Below are 18,258 nucleotides of genomic sequence, written 5' to 3'. Positions count from 1 at the left end.
AAAACGCTTTCGTACTAAGAGCGCACGCGTTTAAGCAGCGGGAAAAAAAATGGGAATGAAGATGCCGCTCCCATTCGTGCAGCCGTGCAACGCGTGCTTGCTAGCGTTCAAAACGCGTGCCTCCAAAACCGAAACCGGAAAGTATTAATTCCATCCGCTTGGTGCGCTACAGTCAATTCGGCCGCTGGGGTCTTGGGAGTGTCCGCTCTTGTTGAATGTCTTTTTCTATGAAGCGACGTCCAACGCCGAAAGCCGGCGCCGGATTTTCTGCGACACGGGTCCCTTAACCCTATCGCGTTAAAAGTGTGGAACACTAACACAGCTCAAACCTGAAAGTGATGTATATTTATTGGTGGGCCAGGAAAGGGGTTTCAAACATATCAGATACGGCAGGTGGTAGTAAATCGGCGCAGAAAGTGTTTTATTTCTTCTACGTACATGGAATTGCCCGATGGCACGATTCAAACAGAAGACCCCTAGCAAAATAATTCGTTTTTACTTAGTCAGTTTACGGTCACTTCAATTCATACTGCCACTACAGCTACTACTCTTACACTTCATGTAATACTCTAACATGTTGCTATCGTATTCGTTGCTTCGCCCTTATGCAGGAAGTATGATATCTTTATGCGTATACTAAATCTACCAAATGAAAAATTTCGCAGGAGGCATCGAAGAAAGCAAACGTATCCGGAAAGCAAGTGTCAAGTGAAGCAAGAATGATTTATCACAGTCCTTGTCCCTTAAGAGAACACAGACTAAGCAGCATCAACTACACTCATATAAAACACAGTGGCGCAGAGAGCGCCGACGTAACAGTCGGGGTAGTTTAGTGCACAATATCAGGAGTCTGGTACACGCGAAGTACGCATATAAACTAGATTTCTGTGAGCTATGCGAAAATAATCGTGTACTTAGATTTAGATGCACGTTATATAACCCGTGCTGGTCCAGATTATTCCGGAGTCCCCCCACTACGGCGTTCCTCATAATCAAATAGTTGTTTTGGTACGTGATACCCAATAATTTTTTAGGTATTCCGAGCTTTCTAATAAGAAATTGAATAGCGATTTATCCGGTTTGGTCATCGAGTGAAGAATTCATTAACTGATTAGACCTTAAGATCGAAGTGACAGTGTTTGAAAACACGAATATCTTTCGTATGATTTTCTAATACTTCGCATCGTCGAACGTACAAAAGCCACGCGCAAACCCTTTTTAACGAAAATTTGGGAAACATGGGAAAACTATTCTAACCTTCTTTTAGCATACGAAATTCAAAATGTCAGCAGTTGAGGGTGCATATAAAGACGTGATTATTAAAGTTTGGCAGAGTACGACCATTATATAAGAGAGGACCCAGTTGTATATTCGCTCGCAAATTCTTGATAGCATTCGGCATTCAATTCAGTCAGTCGTGAAAGCTTCGGCAGGTTTATTTTATCATGGAGGCGAGGCTTGAGTACTGTCTGCGCACTTCCGAAACCTTAGTTTTTTTTTTCAGATGAGGGACCGAGTTAGGTAAGGTAAAACATGTGGGCGCCGTTAGACGTACAGAATGTGTTTGGGAATGCTGCAGAGAACTGCCAAATGATTGGCCCGCGTGGGTTTTACAGTAGGCTAAAGGAGTACCGAAGTTCCAGCACGACGTTCTTGTGTGAAAATTTTTGCGATTTTTAGGCATTGCTCGAATTATGGTACGAAGCTTCAATTAGTCTTAACGGCCAGGAACTATTTATTACTCAACGTTTTGTGCGACCAGTTCAAACCGAGCACCAAGTGCAGTGTGCACTTGGACGTAACATGTCCATTTTTGGACGAGGAACTTAAGGGTGTGGTCGAGTGTTATCACAAAAAACTAAATGGCTTGTCAGTCAGCCCGGTGCGGTGGCTGAAGGCTGTACAATGTCCATGTTGCCGGAAGCTATCATAGTTAGCATTCCAATTGTGCACTCAGGTTGGAATCACAGGGGAATACGATTTTTTCCGTCTTGCCCCATGGAGTGCTGGTGGAATCAGCTTTCGTCAGCACGGTCATAGTGTGCATGTACGGGTCAGTGGTGTCTATTACCACGAGAGTACCACATCAGGTTTCAGTGACGAGACTAACTCAATTTTTCAAGTCCAAGCAACGCTGGACTTGGCGCGAGTTTTGACTGGTCGCATTAAAGCATAACGTAATTCACCTTTTTTTAATTGCGAAAGCAATACTGCTCGAAGTTTCCGCTCTTGGCCGTCGTCCCGGAGAATCCACCATTGACATTTAGCGTGTCCTATGTGTGACGCCATACCAGCTGTGGAAAAGCGGTGCCCCAACTCGGCTCATCGCGATCGTCCCAGCGAATCCTCCATGCTGCAGCTGCGCGCCGCTGCCGCGAGGGGCGCTGGCTGTACGTGACGTCATGCCAGCTGTGAAAAAGCGCCCCCCCCCCCCTCCCAACTCGCCTCGCCGCGATCGTCCCAGAGAATCCTCCACGCGCCGCTGCCGTGGGGGAGGTGCTCGCTCTACGTGACGTCATGCCAGCTGTGGAAAAGCGGCCCACCAACTCGGTTCGTCGCAGTCGTCCCAGCGCATGCTCCACGGTATGTCGGATGATGTGTATAAGGTGAAGCTGCAACGTGTGCTGCAGCTAAGAAGCGGCAGCGTGCGGAAGAAACGGCTGAAGAGCGGGAACAACGTTTAGCTAAAAGGCGTGCATATTAAGCAGCCAGGCGAATGCGTTAAATATCTCCTGATCTGGGTGCATCTACAAGTATCATGCATGCTGTCAATGCTGACGTGACTTTGGCGACACCTTATCGTTCGACAGGAAGCCTTATGGATGCTTTAAATGGCGACAAGACTGCATCTACACGTTCGGTGAGCAGCGTGGAACTCTTCAACCTGAACTGAAGATTGCTTTCGCAATCCACTAGGCTTAGCCAAGCTAAGCCTCTGCCATTTTTTTTGTGTGTTCTCGAGCGATTGAGGTATATAACGTAATGATAAGCTTGGGTTCAATAACAAAATAAACAATACTTCTTGTCTCACTGTTCCATTAAAAACGAAGAATTCTTATCTGCGTAAAAACCCGCACTTCAATAGAAAACTTGGCTAGGCCTCAGAGAAGCTTTCAAAGTCATTTGTTAAAGATCATTGAAAATCTGTTCGTCACTAGAACTGTCCTTCATATTGCCTTCTTGTACGTAAAAGGGCGGACCACGTGTAGCGCGATTAACACGCATGTGGCGGCTGCCCCTTCAGGCAATAAACGATGTATACGCTGCACACCACCAGCATCCGAAATGTTACTGCAACTGAATCAAATAGTATGTCGCCCATTTTTTGGTACCCACAATGTGGCACTATATTAAATTTGGCATTACACACATCAATGGAGTTGATTTGATGGGGTAAAATTGGACCCTTCGTTTTTTTTCTCCGCTTTTTATGCTTCACAAAGAGAACGAGAAAAAAGCTTATTCTTTGCCAATATTCTCTATTTCTTTCCAGGTCCTGACATATATATTTACAACATCAAACATGAAACTGAAGCATAAATGCGATATTTTATATCCTATCCACAGTGAACACACAGTACTACGGACCACGTCGGGCCGCTCACTCAGTCAGACTTTCCCGGTCAAAGAAAATCATTCACAATAATATGTTTATACGCCGCATTGATTAGTGGGTATTGTTTGTTACTTCTTATGTATAGATGCCGCACCTGTGTCGCCTAGGAGCACCATCTTTTGAGACAACCCAACCTAGCGAAAACCATTCTTCTTTTCCTCTGCCGTTGCCTCAGACGCATGCATGTCTGGTCACGATTATGTATACTTATACTACGATATTAGCTGGCACTCAATGTTAGCCTAATAAGTTCATCATCCATGGCCGCTTGTTCTCATAGAACTCGCGTATGTGTGCACAATTATTCTAGTAGCTACCTATGTGCATTTAAGAAAGAGTACATATAACGTGGTTTGTAATGGCAAAATATATACACGTGAGCCAGTATGAATGAATGAACTTTATTCCCCTTTTAAGAGAGAGTAGGGGCCGGGGAGAGAGGGGGTAGGTCTAAGTACTCCAGTCCCAGCAGGCGCCCGTCACCACATCATGGGGCTAGAAGTTCGTCTACCAGTCGTGGTAGGCCTCCGGTACCACCTCAGCCCACCTCAAGACTCGGCCCTGTGGGGTCGAATCGGAGCTGCGCAGGGCAGTCTCCCACAGCTCCTCGTTACTAATGAATGGTTTGAGCGTGCGGAGGGGAGCTTTGGTGGGGCATTGCCACATATGGGAGAGATCTGCTATCGGGACAGGACAAAAGCGACACTTGGGTGTCGGGTATTTGGCGGGAAAGAATAAGTGCAAAGTGCGCGGTGTAAGGAAAGTAAAAATTTTTTGATAATACGGCTTTTAATGCTATGCACTCTTCTCCAACTATTCGCACAATATTCGATATACGATTCGATTTAGTTTGCTTCTTCTATTATTCGATTCGTATTCGATTCGGTATCAAAAACTGCATATGCCGCAGTCCCATACAGAAACAGATAGTCTTTCCTAATATGGGCGGCAGACGCCGCGCGCATCGTATTTGGGCAGCCATCGTCTGCTAGGTCCCCAAGTAAAAATCTGTTAACAGCTGTCAGGGTACGTGTACAGCTCCTCAGACTTGAATATGAAACACGATTCCGGCAGCTCCCAGATTGCCTGACGGAGCTTCCGAACCGGACAGAGAAAATCGAATGCGGAAGAGATGTCTCAAGCAGTTAGACGTTATTCAGGACGTTAATCAGAGACTAACTATGACGTGCTCCCCTACGCTCAAACATCTTGAGCTTACTGTAGAACAGCTCCATATTTGGCGAAGTCCTCCTTCAGTACTACAGGGAAACGTTTGACCTATGATGGGATCGAACCTCTGTCTTTCATAAGATCAAACAATTGCGCCACGATCACGCATACGGTACTCTTCTCTCATGCAAAAATAGCTCTCTGAAATGTCATGCACGTGCGTCATGTGCCAATTTCTCGCACATTTCCCTTGTGACAGGTGACGCTTTGAGACTGTGTATTAGGCTGTACTTCCTTCTGGATTGGTGCGTATATTTCGGAACAGGAAGCTGATCGCTCAAATGTGGGCGAGTTGCGTCTACGTTGCCATGGCAACTAGTGAAGTGTAGGACGGCAGTTTTTCGGAGATTCGGCTTGCGGAATCAAACGATGGGCCTTCATGCATACTTATCGATTTGGAGCTGTACCCGTTCATCGAAGACTCGTACGAAATTCCTAAACAGAATTCTTGCGATATAAATCGGCTTTTCTTTATCTCTATAGAGTTTTTTTTTTCTTCAGAACATTCAGTTTTATAAGGTGGCTATGGGCGTATCGAACGTGGCGTTATCGTAGAGGAGTTGTGTGCTAAGGCAGGCATGCTTTCTAGGTTATAACGTCAGTTTCGGAGGATTAACAACAATTGGCTCATTATGCTCTTTATTGGAATGTTGGGAGCAATTATTTAGGTGGCAGACAGTTTCACAAGGGATGCCATTTTTCTTAACCTAGAAAGTCACAGGTAATTCGTGATATTGATAATCGAATTTATACTTTGTATCCAGGCATAGCCTTCTTAAGAACAAGGCTATATTCAGATCGAGGGCGCTGGCAACGGACGAAATGTATATAGCCTGATAATGCATCAGGCAGAAACGCAACTGGATGAAGTGCGTTTCGAAATTTGAATTATGGCATGTCGCGGCAAATATCGATAGAGTAGTTCGTGACAGATGCTTCCCAGGCAAAACGTGCCTCATCAGTATCGGCCCTTTCTGATGGGCCGTCGCTTTTTTAACGCGATAGCGTTAAGGAGCTCGTGTCGCAGAAAAGCCGGTGTCGTCGGCGTCGGTGTAGGTGTCGGCGTCGGCGTTTGCGGCGTTGACCGTGAGCGATAAATCACGGCAGGCGCTTCATAAATAAAAAGCAACTTCCAAGATTGGCCCGGTGGTAATCGAACCAGGGTCTCCGGAGTGTGAGACGGAGACGCTACCACTCAGCCACGAGTTCGATGCTTCCAAGCGGTGCAAACGCGCCTCTAGTGAATGCGGTGTTGCCTTCGAAACGAGCCGTGGAAAGTTATACTGCGGTGTATATCGGTAATTATGAACATGTAACGTACAGAAGTCACAATTACACGAGTTGCGAAGTGCGTTTCCGCTGCATTTCTTCTGCGCTTTCCGCACACGCAGAGCCATCTTGCCGCAAACACAGAAGACCCCCTCCTCTCAATGTACGGCGCTGCCCCGACAGGAGGCGCGCCGCGCGCGCATTGGGACCGCTGCCAGGCGCGTCGCGGGACTCCCTCTCCCCTGACGACGCTTCGCCGTGCTCCCGGTTTAGATTACTATCTCTCTGCCCGTGCCGATCACGACGTTTGGCTGGCGTAGATCGTTTCCCCTCCGAGACACCGAGTTCTTTGGTTCCTTTTGTTCGCTCAGGCGCACGTTTCGTTGCCGCGCCGAACGCTGCGTTGCTCGACGCTCACCGCGTGATAGGTGGGCGCTAAGTCCGATGCGGGGCGCATCGTAAGTGATTGCTGTGCCGTAGCGCATTGTCTTATACCCCTTGGCGGGTCGACGGGAACGCTGTCGCGTCCCACTCTTGAAGGCGAAGCTTAAGCGTCCTCCAATTTTAGAGCGCAGCTCTTCGGCGTCCGTTCCTGGGTTTCGCGTCGTCGTCGGCGTCGGCCTCGTAACCAGCTCCGCCCCCCTTCGCTGGAGTGAGAGACGAAGGACGCGAGCCGCGAATGGCGGAGACCAATGAGAGCGGCCCCTTCAGTGACGTGCGCGCGCGATGCTGGTGTCATGCGGACCCTCCTTACGGCTCGATGCGCACTCGTGTCTGGTCTCAGCCGATCCGCTCGTTTCGTACTATCGTCTGCTCGCGCCACAGCTCTCGCCCGCGCCTGTTTGGTTCTGTTGGGTCGGTCTCGTTCGCGCTTGTTTTGGTTGTTATTTCGACAACAAACGGTTACAAATATCCCTCGAGGCCAGCGCACCTTCCACAACTTAATGCGGTGAGTGTAAGACTCGTATCTCCGCGAATCCCATTCATGCAAGTGCGACGACTGATGCACGGCGGAGGCCAATATGGCATTAAGGGCCCAGTTGTGAACGTCTTTGAGAATCAAGCATTGGTGTACCAAGTCGAACATATATCAGTCTATTCCTCCGACCACAAAGCTTCCTTCATGACTGTCAAGAACTGTTAGTGGAGTCTTTGTTAAAGGAATACGTGTGAAAAATAAAAAAAAAATTCTGTGATAGCGCATACATGTGTTGCTCGATTTCTTTGCCTCAATCTATCGAAAAGGTGAAACAGCTTATTTGCTGCGCTCAACTTTCGCATTAGGAAGTAACGTAATCGTCGGACATGTTTTTTTTATGCGATGCATAGTAGCTGCACAACCACGCTCTTCCTTGCTGCGCCGCGCACGGCCGCGTAGCTACCATTGAGGGTATGAGCCATTGTTCATTGCTGCGCGTCTCATATGTGGGTCTATTCTCTTTTAAGTTTGCTATGTTTGTAATTAAGTTGCATCTATTATACGAAGCATACTAGCCGCGCAACCACGCTCTTCCTTGCTGCGCCGCGCGCGGCCCCGTAGCTACCATATGACGTCATAACAGCTGCAAAAGCGGAGGCTCAACTCGTGCGCTCGCTTGCGGCCGCGTAGCTACATAGCCGGGTCTCAGCTCGTGCGCTCGCCTGCATGAGTTGTTTCTTCCTCTAGCCGAACCAAACATAGCCAAGCGACAGCAGTTCACCAGGCTAAACAGTGGTTCAACAACTAAAATAAAGGCTTGCATGCTTCGCATCCTGGGCTTAACCTTAGCTAAGCCACATCCATTTTTATTTTTTTTTTCATGGGGCATTTCTCTCAAATAGGATAACGGGGCTGTCTTTTCTGCGCTCCAGGCGCGCTCAGTTACGATAGTGCTTGGAGTGAGCGTTGAAATTCATGATGAAGAAGTCCAATTCTCCGTGATTTTGAAGACTTAAAATATAGAGGTGCAATGACATGTGACCGGCTACAGTTATGCCGTATAATGAAGCGTCCTTAAGGTATTAATGAAACATTTTTAAGTAACTGTAGGTAAATATTCTCCTTAATCTCAGATAATAAGCGGCAAAGTACGCCAGCTTCGCAGAGCAACTACCTTTCAGAAACCCTAATGGCGTTGTTTTAAAAATGGTTGTGGCTTAGCTAAGGTTAAGCCCAGGATGCGAAGCATACTAGCCTTTAGTTTAGTTGTTGAACCACTGTTTAGCCTGGTGAACTGCTGTTGCCTGGCTATGTTTGGTTCGGCTAGACGAAGAAACAACTCATGCAGGCGAGCGCACGAGCTGAGACCCGGCTATGTAGCTACGCGGCCGCAAGCGAGCGCACGAGTTGAGCCTCCGCTTTTGCAGCTGTTATGACGTCATATGGTAGCTACGGGGCCGCGCGCGGCGCAGCAAGGAGGAGTGTGGTTGTGCGGCTAGTATGCTTCGCATAAAATGCCTAAGTAGCCTGAAAGACACCCAGCATAAAGCTGTACGACGTTGCACGGGAAGCGCGTACCCTCTGTCCTGGCGGTATGTACAGCGCCGCTGAAATCTGGGCGGCCGTCATTCCGCGGGATCCGACCAGGAGCTCTTCGAGCGCGCTCGCGGCCGCGTACGGGGACAGGACCACGTTGGCCTCGCCAGGTTCGGAGCGCCGCAGCTCCCGCAGCAGGTCGATGCCCAGCTGCAGTACACCGCGCGACACGGACGCCTCGACGTCGGGCGTCAGCGGGGGAGGCAACCTGCAGCGGAGTTTGCTCAACGTCTCGCACAAACAACGGAGCCCACCAAGGGGGAAGCACAAGACGGAAATTATAGTCAGGGAAATGCTACGGAAGTGCGCTTCCGTTCCCAGCTTGCCTCGTCTTCCTTCCGCTTTCACTATACCTATATTGCCGCAAAAGAACTCAATAATAGTTCGGCATAGCATATTTCTTGTTTTCCGTTCACTGTATTTAGAACAGATATAAAGGGGTGTGAAATAATGAACACTCTGTGGTGTGGGTGGCTTAACGCATTATGGCCTTTTTAACTCTGTCTTGTGACTGACCGCGCCGCGGTAGTGCAGTGAACACAGCGTTCCGCTGCTCTTCACGAGGGCATAGGTTCGACTGTCGGCCGTGGCAGCCACATCATGATGGCGACAGAACGCAAGAATGATTGGGCACTTAGATAAAACACTGCGTTACCGAACGTAAAGTGATCAAAATAATTACGGCGCGTATCATTGCCCCCGTCTTATACGTTGAGACGCTAATGTCCGGGAATCAAGCTTTCGTGTTTGACTTTAACTGCAGGCTGTGAAAAGTGACTCCAGACGCACGTAATCCTTGTGGTAATGTAGCAAGACTTATTAGCAATTTTAACGATGCCCATCAACAATTCTGGAGCATACTGTAGCCGTTTTTTCTTCTTTGACAGGTATATAGACGCAGCTTGTGACATCACAAGGAACGTAACCACACTACCCGCCGCTCTTGCACTGCCGATGCAGCGTTGTGCTGCTTATTTCGATGGCGTGGGATTGATCCCGTCCATGGCTGTGGCATTGCGATTCCGTAGAAATTCAAAATACGCGGGTGTAATTAGGTCTAGGTGCAGGTCAACGAGACCGATGCGGTGAAAAGCAATTGGAAGTACCCTACTTCGTTCTGCTCCATATTAAGGTCTTGGCACCTACGACCACGTAATGTAGTGATTTATTAATGTATTCCCTTTCCTGAAGTTCGCGGTGAAGTCGTCTCAAGCATGGCACATCAGCTCTCATCATCACAACGACCTATACGCTCTTTACGTACAGCATACCTTTCGACTACCATAGCAAGGATGCACCTAACAGCGATCTGCAATTAATCTATTATGTCAGCATATGTTATATGCTGGGAAACTTTCTCATCCCATTACAAAATCTAATTCTTTGCTGTATCCGACTGCAATTCTCTTCATTCGGCATCCAGCTTCGCTCGTCTTCTTGGTCTAATTATTAACCTTAAGCTATCCCTTTTGTTTATGGTCTCCGTTTAACTATTATTATTATTTCACCTATGTTCTTTTCATAAGATTTTCGAATCAATCCTTCAGTACTGACATGGTGTATGGATTGCGTACTAAATAATATTAAGCTGCCACTCATCGCACAGAAGATTGTGAAAGGCTGTACGCAGCAATTTATTAGTTCGGTAGATATAAGGTCCGTACATATCCTAATCCCTTTTTATCGCATCTCCGAGTGCTTGGAGCATTAACTGCCACTCCGAAGCTCATGTTCCGTTTTCATGCCACTGAACGTTTTTTTTTTCTTTCTGCATCATATTATCAACACATAACGTTTAACAGCGCCGTTTCAGATTCTCTTTCATATGTTACCGGTCATTCGGCTAACTAATAGAATTACAAAAACTTTTTGGGATGCATTCATTCATGTCGCCTTTTGCCGTGGTTTCAACGTCTATAGTTTAAACTTCATAGACAAGAAGCAAACTTGAACAGAAAATCAGGACCACATAGTTAGGGATAAAGCGTAATAACAATTGCGTGATGTTAGATGCAGGAAGACAACAGCATGTGTTAGAAAGCAAATGCTTGTAGCTGTTATTGTAGTCGGGGTTAAGAAAGGGAGCCTGGTAAATTTTGTAACGCGTAGAGCAAATTACCGGTGACCCATTGGATTATAATAATATGCAAAAGCGTTCAGAAAACGCATTAAATGGCAGTAGGTGATTGGTAAATTTAGTAAGACTAGGGGATTTGATGGCGTCACCGAATTTATCGAAAGAAAATGGAGTCATGGCAAGCTGCGTTACGTATGAATAGTTCAGGCATATTCAACCATAAAGTAGGTTGTGTTTTCGATAGATAGCCTCAGAATCATACCAACGCTGTTCTGAAAAAAGGCTAACAACATTAAAGAATTCCTGCAAGAGGACAGTTTAGCTCATGGTAGCAGTGTTCCATTGCAGCGTAATGAATGCGAAATTTTCTTATGGCCTTTAGCAGTGGCCATCAGCGGTTCATGACTGAAAAGAAAGTTGTTGCTGTTGAAGAGAAACATTCCTTTGTAAGTTTTTCATAGACTGTTACAATTTAATTCAAGAAAAGCTTTTGAGAAACTACAAAAAATGAGAAAATATGAACACGAACTCATAATGTTCGCCACACCCTAAATTTTAACCTAAACATGCTATCGTTATCTTGCAAAATGCATCCATTCACTATTAAAACGAGTTGCACCTTGTATATTACCTGAGAGTTAGTTGAAGTGACTACTTTTGTACCACATCGCTACTACCGTGAAAGGGGGAGGGGAGGGGTCTGTTTCCGCATCACAACATTGACTTCAAAGCATGCAAAGATCATATTCTAATATTTACATTCCAAGTGACTCGACCGGTGATCTTAGTATTGCCACTCTGCTCTATACGGGCAGCCCCTCGTTCGCACCGGTTCCTTCTGCAGTTTTGCCACGAGCAAACTTTTCTTCTGTCTCTCTCCGCAGGTATTTACGAATGACAGTAACGTTATGTACTTCCGATATGCCAATATTTGAATTTTACGGCATCAATGCAGTTTTGTCATTGCAGCTTTGAATGTTGCAAATGTGATGACTATCCGATCTTTTCTCTGCTAAAATTTACCAACTGTAAAAAAAAAATAACTGGGTTGAAATTAAATTTGCAGCTCCCTAAAATAGACGGTATTTTCAAATCTGATATACGAAGCAAAATGAGATGATCTCGTTTTTCCTAGTGCTGGTTGAAAGCAGCTCTTTCCTGTACAGACTTGGATGGCCAGAGAAAACTAACTTATTTGGCCAGGCAGATTGCGACAGCAAATGGGGTCCTGGCTCATGACCTTGGGGCTAACGATCTGAGGAGCAAGCGAAGTCCTGCTACGGTTGCTACGGCTCTGCTTCGCACGTACTCGACTTGAGAAAATGCGTGGTGAGCCGCCTCCCGATTATGCCAACGTGCGCATTGAGGGGCAACATGCAGCGCTCACCATCCCGTGCTGAATCGGCTCCCGTCGTCTGGGACCATGATGGCGACGCTAGGCGTATCGGAAGAGGTGCTCGTGTGGTGCACCATCACGTTCGGCGTGACGACACCGTCCGCGGAGTGGGGATCGGGTGTCGGGAAGTCGGTGCGTCGGCTCTGCCTGTCTCCCATACTTCTCCGGTCGCCAGTTGCCAACCCGAGCCTGCTTCGATCTTCTATTTCTTCTTCGGCCACCACGAGAGGAGTTTCGCCGTTTCCCACATGTTTCATTTTGTTATATGGGGAATTATCTATGCTCATCCAAGCGTGGGTGAAGAAATTGAACAATTTCGCCTTCACAAAAAGTGCGACAATGAATTATTCTTTGATTACCTTAGCGTTTTCAAAATTTGCCTCGTGTTGCATAGCTTCAAGAGTCCATGGCGCGCTCTCTTTAAGAAATTCGACGGTCTAGAAAGGTTACACAGACAAACATATTCGCTTCCAGTGCACACTTTCACCCGAAATTATAAGTGTGAAATTGGTGCCTCCGAGGCCCCAGCGACCATCGGCTTGTGGGGGCCAAGATGTGCGCAGCAGCTCCTTTGTCGTCTGCTTCATTGTACCTTGAAACAATGGGCTCACTGTGCCACGCACTCCTTTCGCTCACCAGCCTCCCTTATCCCTTACCCCTTCTAAAATAAAGTTGACACTCACTCACTCACTCGCCCACCAGACAACTCCTGCGGCAACCATCTCGGGCTAACCGCCGAAACGAACTTGCGAGCACGAAACCATCCGTGAATCGCTCGCATTGAGCGCGCAGAACGCCACTGTACGCAGGAAGAGAATTATTGGGAGAGAGCACTACGCCACACAATTCAGCTCGACAAACGTATCGGCTGAACACGTGATCGTCGCGTCAGAGCATGCGGTAGGTTTTAGGACTCCCGCTCGGCAGGAAGAGCTACGACCGGACAGCCGAATAAGGGCGCATAAATTAGAATACACCGAGAACCCAGGATTACTGACCAGTAATTACAATGAGTCTCGGATGTCACATTTTGGGCTGATACAGAGAGGGGGAAAAGCGGTGGCAATGGCTACACGTACACTTCGCTTGCCAAAGCTGGCTGCGTCACGTCTCGCCTAGTTTATTTCTTTCCTCCGCGACACTTTATTTCGCTCTCCGTCACGGTTTCCAGGCTGCTGTGCGCATAGCCTGCCATATCAAAAAGAAACAAAAGTGAATACAATGTTTTCAAAACACCAAAGGCGCTCAAATTGAGAAGAATAAGTTACAAAAATTTCATGTCAACCCTTTCATTCAGAAATGATTTGTGCAAGCCAGGGTGATTCTAACAAAAAAATATATATAATACTGACCAATTGATCTTTCAATCTGCCTTCGAGGCGGGACTTAAACGCCGCGCCGTTTACTTATCGTTCTCGTGATGTTCTAATTGTATCGTACAAGCTTGTAATGCAGTTGGATTGGCCAAGAACAGGGTACAGCTCTAAATGAAGTATCGAAAAACAAACTTTAAGTGAAACATGCCGTTCTTCAATGTGTGCTAATTTCATTCTCCTTTTTTTATGCATATATTCCCATTAGCTATTCTCTCTCTTTCAAGGTTTGCCTCCCTCCTCGCGCCATCTTGCGAGCTACCTTTGCTTCTAGGCTCCCTGTGGAGGTCTCTTTTTCAACACATAAAAAATAACCGCAGCCACACTAATAATACGGTAGTAATATTATTAACAATAGCCCCCCCTTTCACCCGAAAGGAGACGCATTCACAGCAACAGCCAAGTATAAGACAACAAGGGAAGGATCGATGTGTGTAGGTTAACTTTACTGTAATTTGCATAAAATTATGCACAGAAGGGTGTAGTACTGACATCGCGTGAATTCCACCCAATGTTCTGGACAATGTTGTGTCCAGGAAATCGAAATGTTCAGACAAAAACGGGCGGGGGGGGAGGGGGGGAGTTATTTTCGGTAATGTGCGCACAAACTGCCAAAAAAAATTTCCCGAGTGCTCGAAGGCGTCATGGGGTCATCTTGCGCTATATTTTCTAGTGCCCCGGTAAAAATTGGTAAATTTCCTGCAGAAGTTATCTGCAGTTTTAAATGGACGTGTAGAAGCGACAAGCTTAAAGGAAATGAAAGTGAACGAAAAACAACTGGTGGGCTGCTGAGCATGAGGTCGCGGGATCGAATCCCGGCCACGGCGGTCGCATTTCGATGGGGGCGAAATGCGAAAACACCCGTGTACTTAGGTTTAGGTGCACGTTAAGGAACCCCCGGTGGTCGACATTTCCGGAGTCCTCCATTACGGCGTGCCTCATAATCAGAAAGTGGTTTTGGCACGTAAAACCCCATAATTTTTTTTAAAAACAACTGACTGTCGAAGGGGGGAGGGGCACTTTTATGTATTAGGCATGGCTAAACAAAAATCTTTCTGGCCTAATTCGGAGCGATACAGATAATTATTGATCACTTTGTTTCGCATATTTTCTTGCATTATGCGAGCTTTATAGTAGCCTTTCTGGGTTTCCTGCATGAACTAGACAAGGAACTTCCTTTACGTTTGGTTTAAATTAACCCCAGGTTATGGATAATGTCGAGGTAAAGTAGAAAGCGTCAGGTCTAATTCCGGCCTTAGCAGTAAATATACTTAGGCAAACGATCCGCAACGTGAGAAGTGTTTGTAACGAACGACGCAAGATTTATATTCGGGTGCCCTGGGAGAATGTTAAAGGCAACCGAGATAAAATGAAGCGAATATAGGAGGTAATACAATGGCCAATACGTAGAAAGTGAAATGCGTGTGGATAGAATAGAACATTTCCAGGGAACGTCCTAATGAAGTGCTCGGAAGCTTTATAGAGGGAGAAGGTTTGAAAAGGGTGTGTTATTTGTAACCAATGTTGTAATGCGTGTCATTTATTTCGGGCACCTGAGATCGTAAAACTAGTTGAAGAAAACAGCCTCAGTTGAAATTCGGCTACGATTAAGCGATGTAGCGGAAATGTGATGTTTTTTTTTCTTATTGGAAATGTAATTACGAAGAACTCTTGATGAAGAAGTAGCTTAGGTTAAATGTCGCATTTTTTTTGTTTTTGCGAAAAGAAAACTACAAAAAAAATGACACCCGCGTTGATTTCTCGCCTCTGCGTCGGTTACACGCGGTGTTGTAGAAGAAGAAGAGGGACAAGAAGACCGTATCTAGTTGGACGATTCTTGCGTTGAGGTCTCTTCCGAAGAGTGCTTGACAGTGAGTGAGAGGACGGGTTTTTTTTTTTTTGAAACTTAGTGAGAGGAGTCCTTCTATCTTTGCATTCTCCGAAAACAGTAGTCTGTAACTGACTGTATCGAAATGTCGGAATACACATGTGTCATTTCTACGCCAGCTTCCTTTCGTCATTTGGTGCGCTTGGGCATTGCGAGACACAAAGCTCCTCATCGTCAGCTGCAGCTTATCTATGTTCACTGCCGTACAAGTGCTTACATAAAAGTCGATTAACTAATGTTTTCTCATTCGTATTCGTAATTTGCTAACTCACGCTATGTGCACCAAAGTACACCCGCGTGTGCGTGTAACTCCTCTGCAAAAATACCACTTTTGCGAGGTTCATAGCCGTTGAAATCTATGTAACGTCTAAAACACACACACACATACACACACACACACACACACACACACACACACACACACACACACACACACACACACACACACACACACACACACACACACACACACACACACACACACACACACAAACACACACTGTGCATATGGCTCGAAATCGTCTTGTTATCCCTTAGGCTAGTTTTCAGCCACTATTGTTTTGATTTCTTTTCCCACGTTAGTTAGAAAGGAAATTTTCTCAAGGCGTTAGAGTATTGCGAAGGCAGCCAGGCATATCAGCTCTGTCCTACATTTGCGACATTTGAGATAAATCTAGCCAGTGACATATAGTAGCTTCGTATACAGCGTAAATTTAATACAGTGTTGACTGCTTTAAGACACTTTATTTTCTGCATGATCAATGTTCCATAAACAGGATAGCAAAGTACACGCAGCTTTTCTAGCTAAACTTCTGGGTGATGTTCGCTTCAATTTCCTGCAGAATGAGCATTTTCCAGTGGGTTTAGCTTAACACTACATTTAGCCTGCAGTACTTGATTAATTCATAGTAAAGGATAGTAAAGGCGTCAGCACCGAGTCCCCTTTTGTGGGAAAGACGCCTACCACCGCGGTTACAGATGGCGCCACGGTTCCTGGTTGCAGCAAACTCGTTAATGTCTGCGTGCACTACTTCTGTACAGCATGTTAGCTATAATCAGCCGGCTGTTTAGCTGGCTGTTGAGGCCGGAGTCAGTACAAAAAAGTTCGGCAGCCTGCTACACTCCTGTAGCACGTGAAGGCCAAAGCCTGCTGCACACTTGGTAATTCGCGGTCTCGCATCCTAGCGTTGCTGCTTCAGCAATTCGTCGTCTTCGGCTCGTTTTCGACGCTCGGCTGCGGCTTCGCGCACTCGCATGGCAGGGTCAGTCTCGCACCAGCGACGTTTCTCATCGACTTTACGTAGCATGCCGTCTGCAGAATTTGGAAACGTATGCTGTTCTGTGTTGTATGGGTGATTTCAATAAAAAATTGGAGGACGCTTAAGCTTCGCCTTCAAGAGTGGAACGCGACAGCGTTCCCGTCGACCCGCCAAGGGGTGTAAGACAATGGGCTACAGGGCAGCCATCACTTACGAGGCGCCCCGCATCGGACGCGGTGAGCGTCGAGCAGCGGAGCGTTCGGCGCGGCAACGAAACGTGCGCCTGAGCAAGCGGAACGAACCAAAGTACTCGGTGTCTCGGAGCCCCGGGGAAACGATGCACGCCAGGCAAACGTCGTGATCGGCACGGGCAGAGAGATAGACAGATGGTGATCTAAAGAATGGGAGGACGCTTGATTTTGCAACTCGTGAGGGAGCTTTGTTTCATTAAGCTCAGTTTCATCTACTGAATCACCCGTAAAATTGCACTCTAGCACTGATAACAATTTTCTCTTTTTATACACCAACGCTAGAAGTGTTATCGCTAATGGTATTGCACTCTCATCGCTCATCGATTCATTCCAGGCTTCTTTAGTGTTACTTACCGAGACCTGGCTTAACAACACCATACACGATAACAACATCTTTACGAGTGAATCCACTTTCAAGTTTTTTCGATGTGATAGGCAACAGCGTAGAGGGGGCGGTGTGCTCATCGCGATAAAGGAAGAATTCATCGCCGCACCCATCATTATCGATTCTTTTCTGGAATGTATTTGGATTTCCCTGAAGGGTGCTGCATTTGGTGTGGTAATTGGCGTTTTTTATCGCCCACCCGACATGTCTGGCGCGTTTTCCGAAGAGTATCATCGAGTGTTGAGCGAGGTGTGCGCGCATTTTCCGAGGTCGGTGATTATCATATTTGGCGATTTCAATTTTCCTAATATAGATTGGTCGACGCTCTCCGTATCGGCCACGGATGCGGCCGCGCATACCTTTCTCAGCACTTGTCTTGACTTTTCATTAACCCAACTTATTAGTCAACCAACACGATCCACTGAAACTTCTGCCAATATACTAGACTTAATCTTAACTAATAATCCGGATATATTATCTGACATAACTCATGAAGCAGGCATCGCTGACCATGATGTCATAACTGGATGCATTAACTTTTGCGTGAGCAAAAGAATAATTACCAAAAAGAAAATAAGGTGTTACGGTAAAGCCAATTTCGACGCAATTAACAATGAATTAACCACATTTTCAGGTCAATTTCTGCATGATTTTCATTCCCGTTCCATTGAACAGAACTGGGTCCTGTTTAAGGCCACCCTCAGTTCACTCATTGACACCTACATTCCTGTGTTATCCATTTCCTACAAAAGCAGTTCTCCATGGTTTACTAACAAGTTTCGGCGGCTTAATAACAAAAAGAAAAGACTTTACAGGCAGGCTAAGCTGACTGGTGTAGCGAGTGCTCATGATAAACACAAAGCATGTGAAAAGGCTTATAAGGCATTACTAAAATCCACTCGCAAAAACTTTTTTTCTCATGATTTACCATCCGTGCTAAAAACTAATACTCGTCACTTTTGGCGTGTGGTGAACCCTGCAATTCGCACTGACATCATT

The 18,258-nt window shown here is 46.4% G+C and overlaps 1 protein-coding gene across 2 annotated transcripts in view; it reads right to left on the bottom strand.

The window, feature by feature from the left end:
- LOC135918516 (ipis-1-like) overlaps nucleotides 1-12,301 on the bottom strand; it is a 72,468-nt gene extending 60,167 nt beyond the window's left edge. For both annotated transcript variants that reach the window (XM_065452128.2, XM_065452129.2), the window contains exons 1-2: nucleotides 12,095-12,301; nucleotides 8,613-8,838 (exon numbers count right to left, since the gene is read on the bottom strand). In XM_065452128.2, coding sequence (XP_065308200.1) covers nucleotides 8,613-8,838; nucleotides 12,095-12,261 — 393 coding nt within the window. In that variant the 5' untranslated portion in view covers nucleotides 12,262-12,301. The remainder of the gene's footprint in view (nucleotides 1-8,612; nucleotides 8,839-12,094) is intronic.
- Between the last annotated feature and the right edge of the window lie 5,957 nt (nucleotides 12,302-18,258).

This window comes from Dermacentor albipictus, unplaced genomic scaffold (genome assembly GCF_038994185.2).
Source record: "Dermacentor albipictus isolate Rhodes 1998 colony unplaced genomic scaffold, USDA_Dalb.pri_finalv2 scaffold_15, whole genome shotgun sequence".
In the NCBI taxonomy this organism is placed as follows: domain Eukaryota; kingdom Metazoa; phylum Arthropoda; class Arachnida; order Ixodida; family Ixodidae; genus Dermacentor; species Dermacentor albipictus.
The sequence above is the reverse complement of the archived record's forward strand: the minus strand, read 5'-3'. Positions and strand labels throughout refer to the sequence as shown.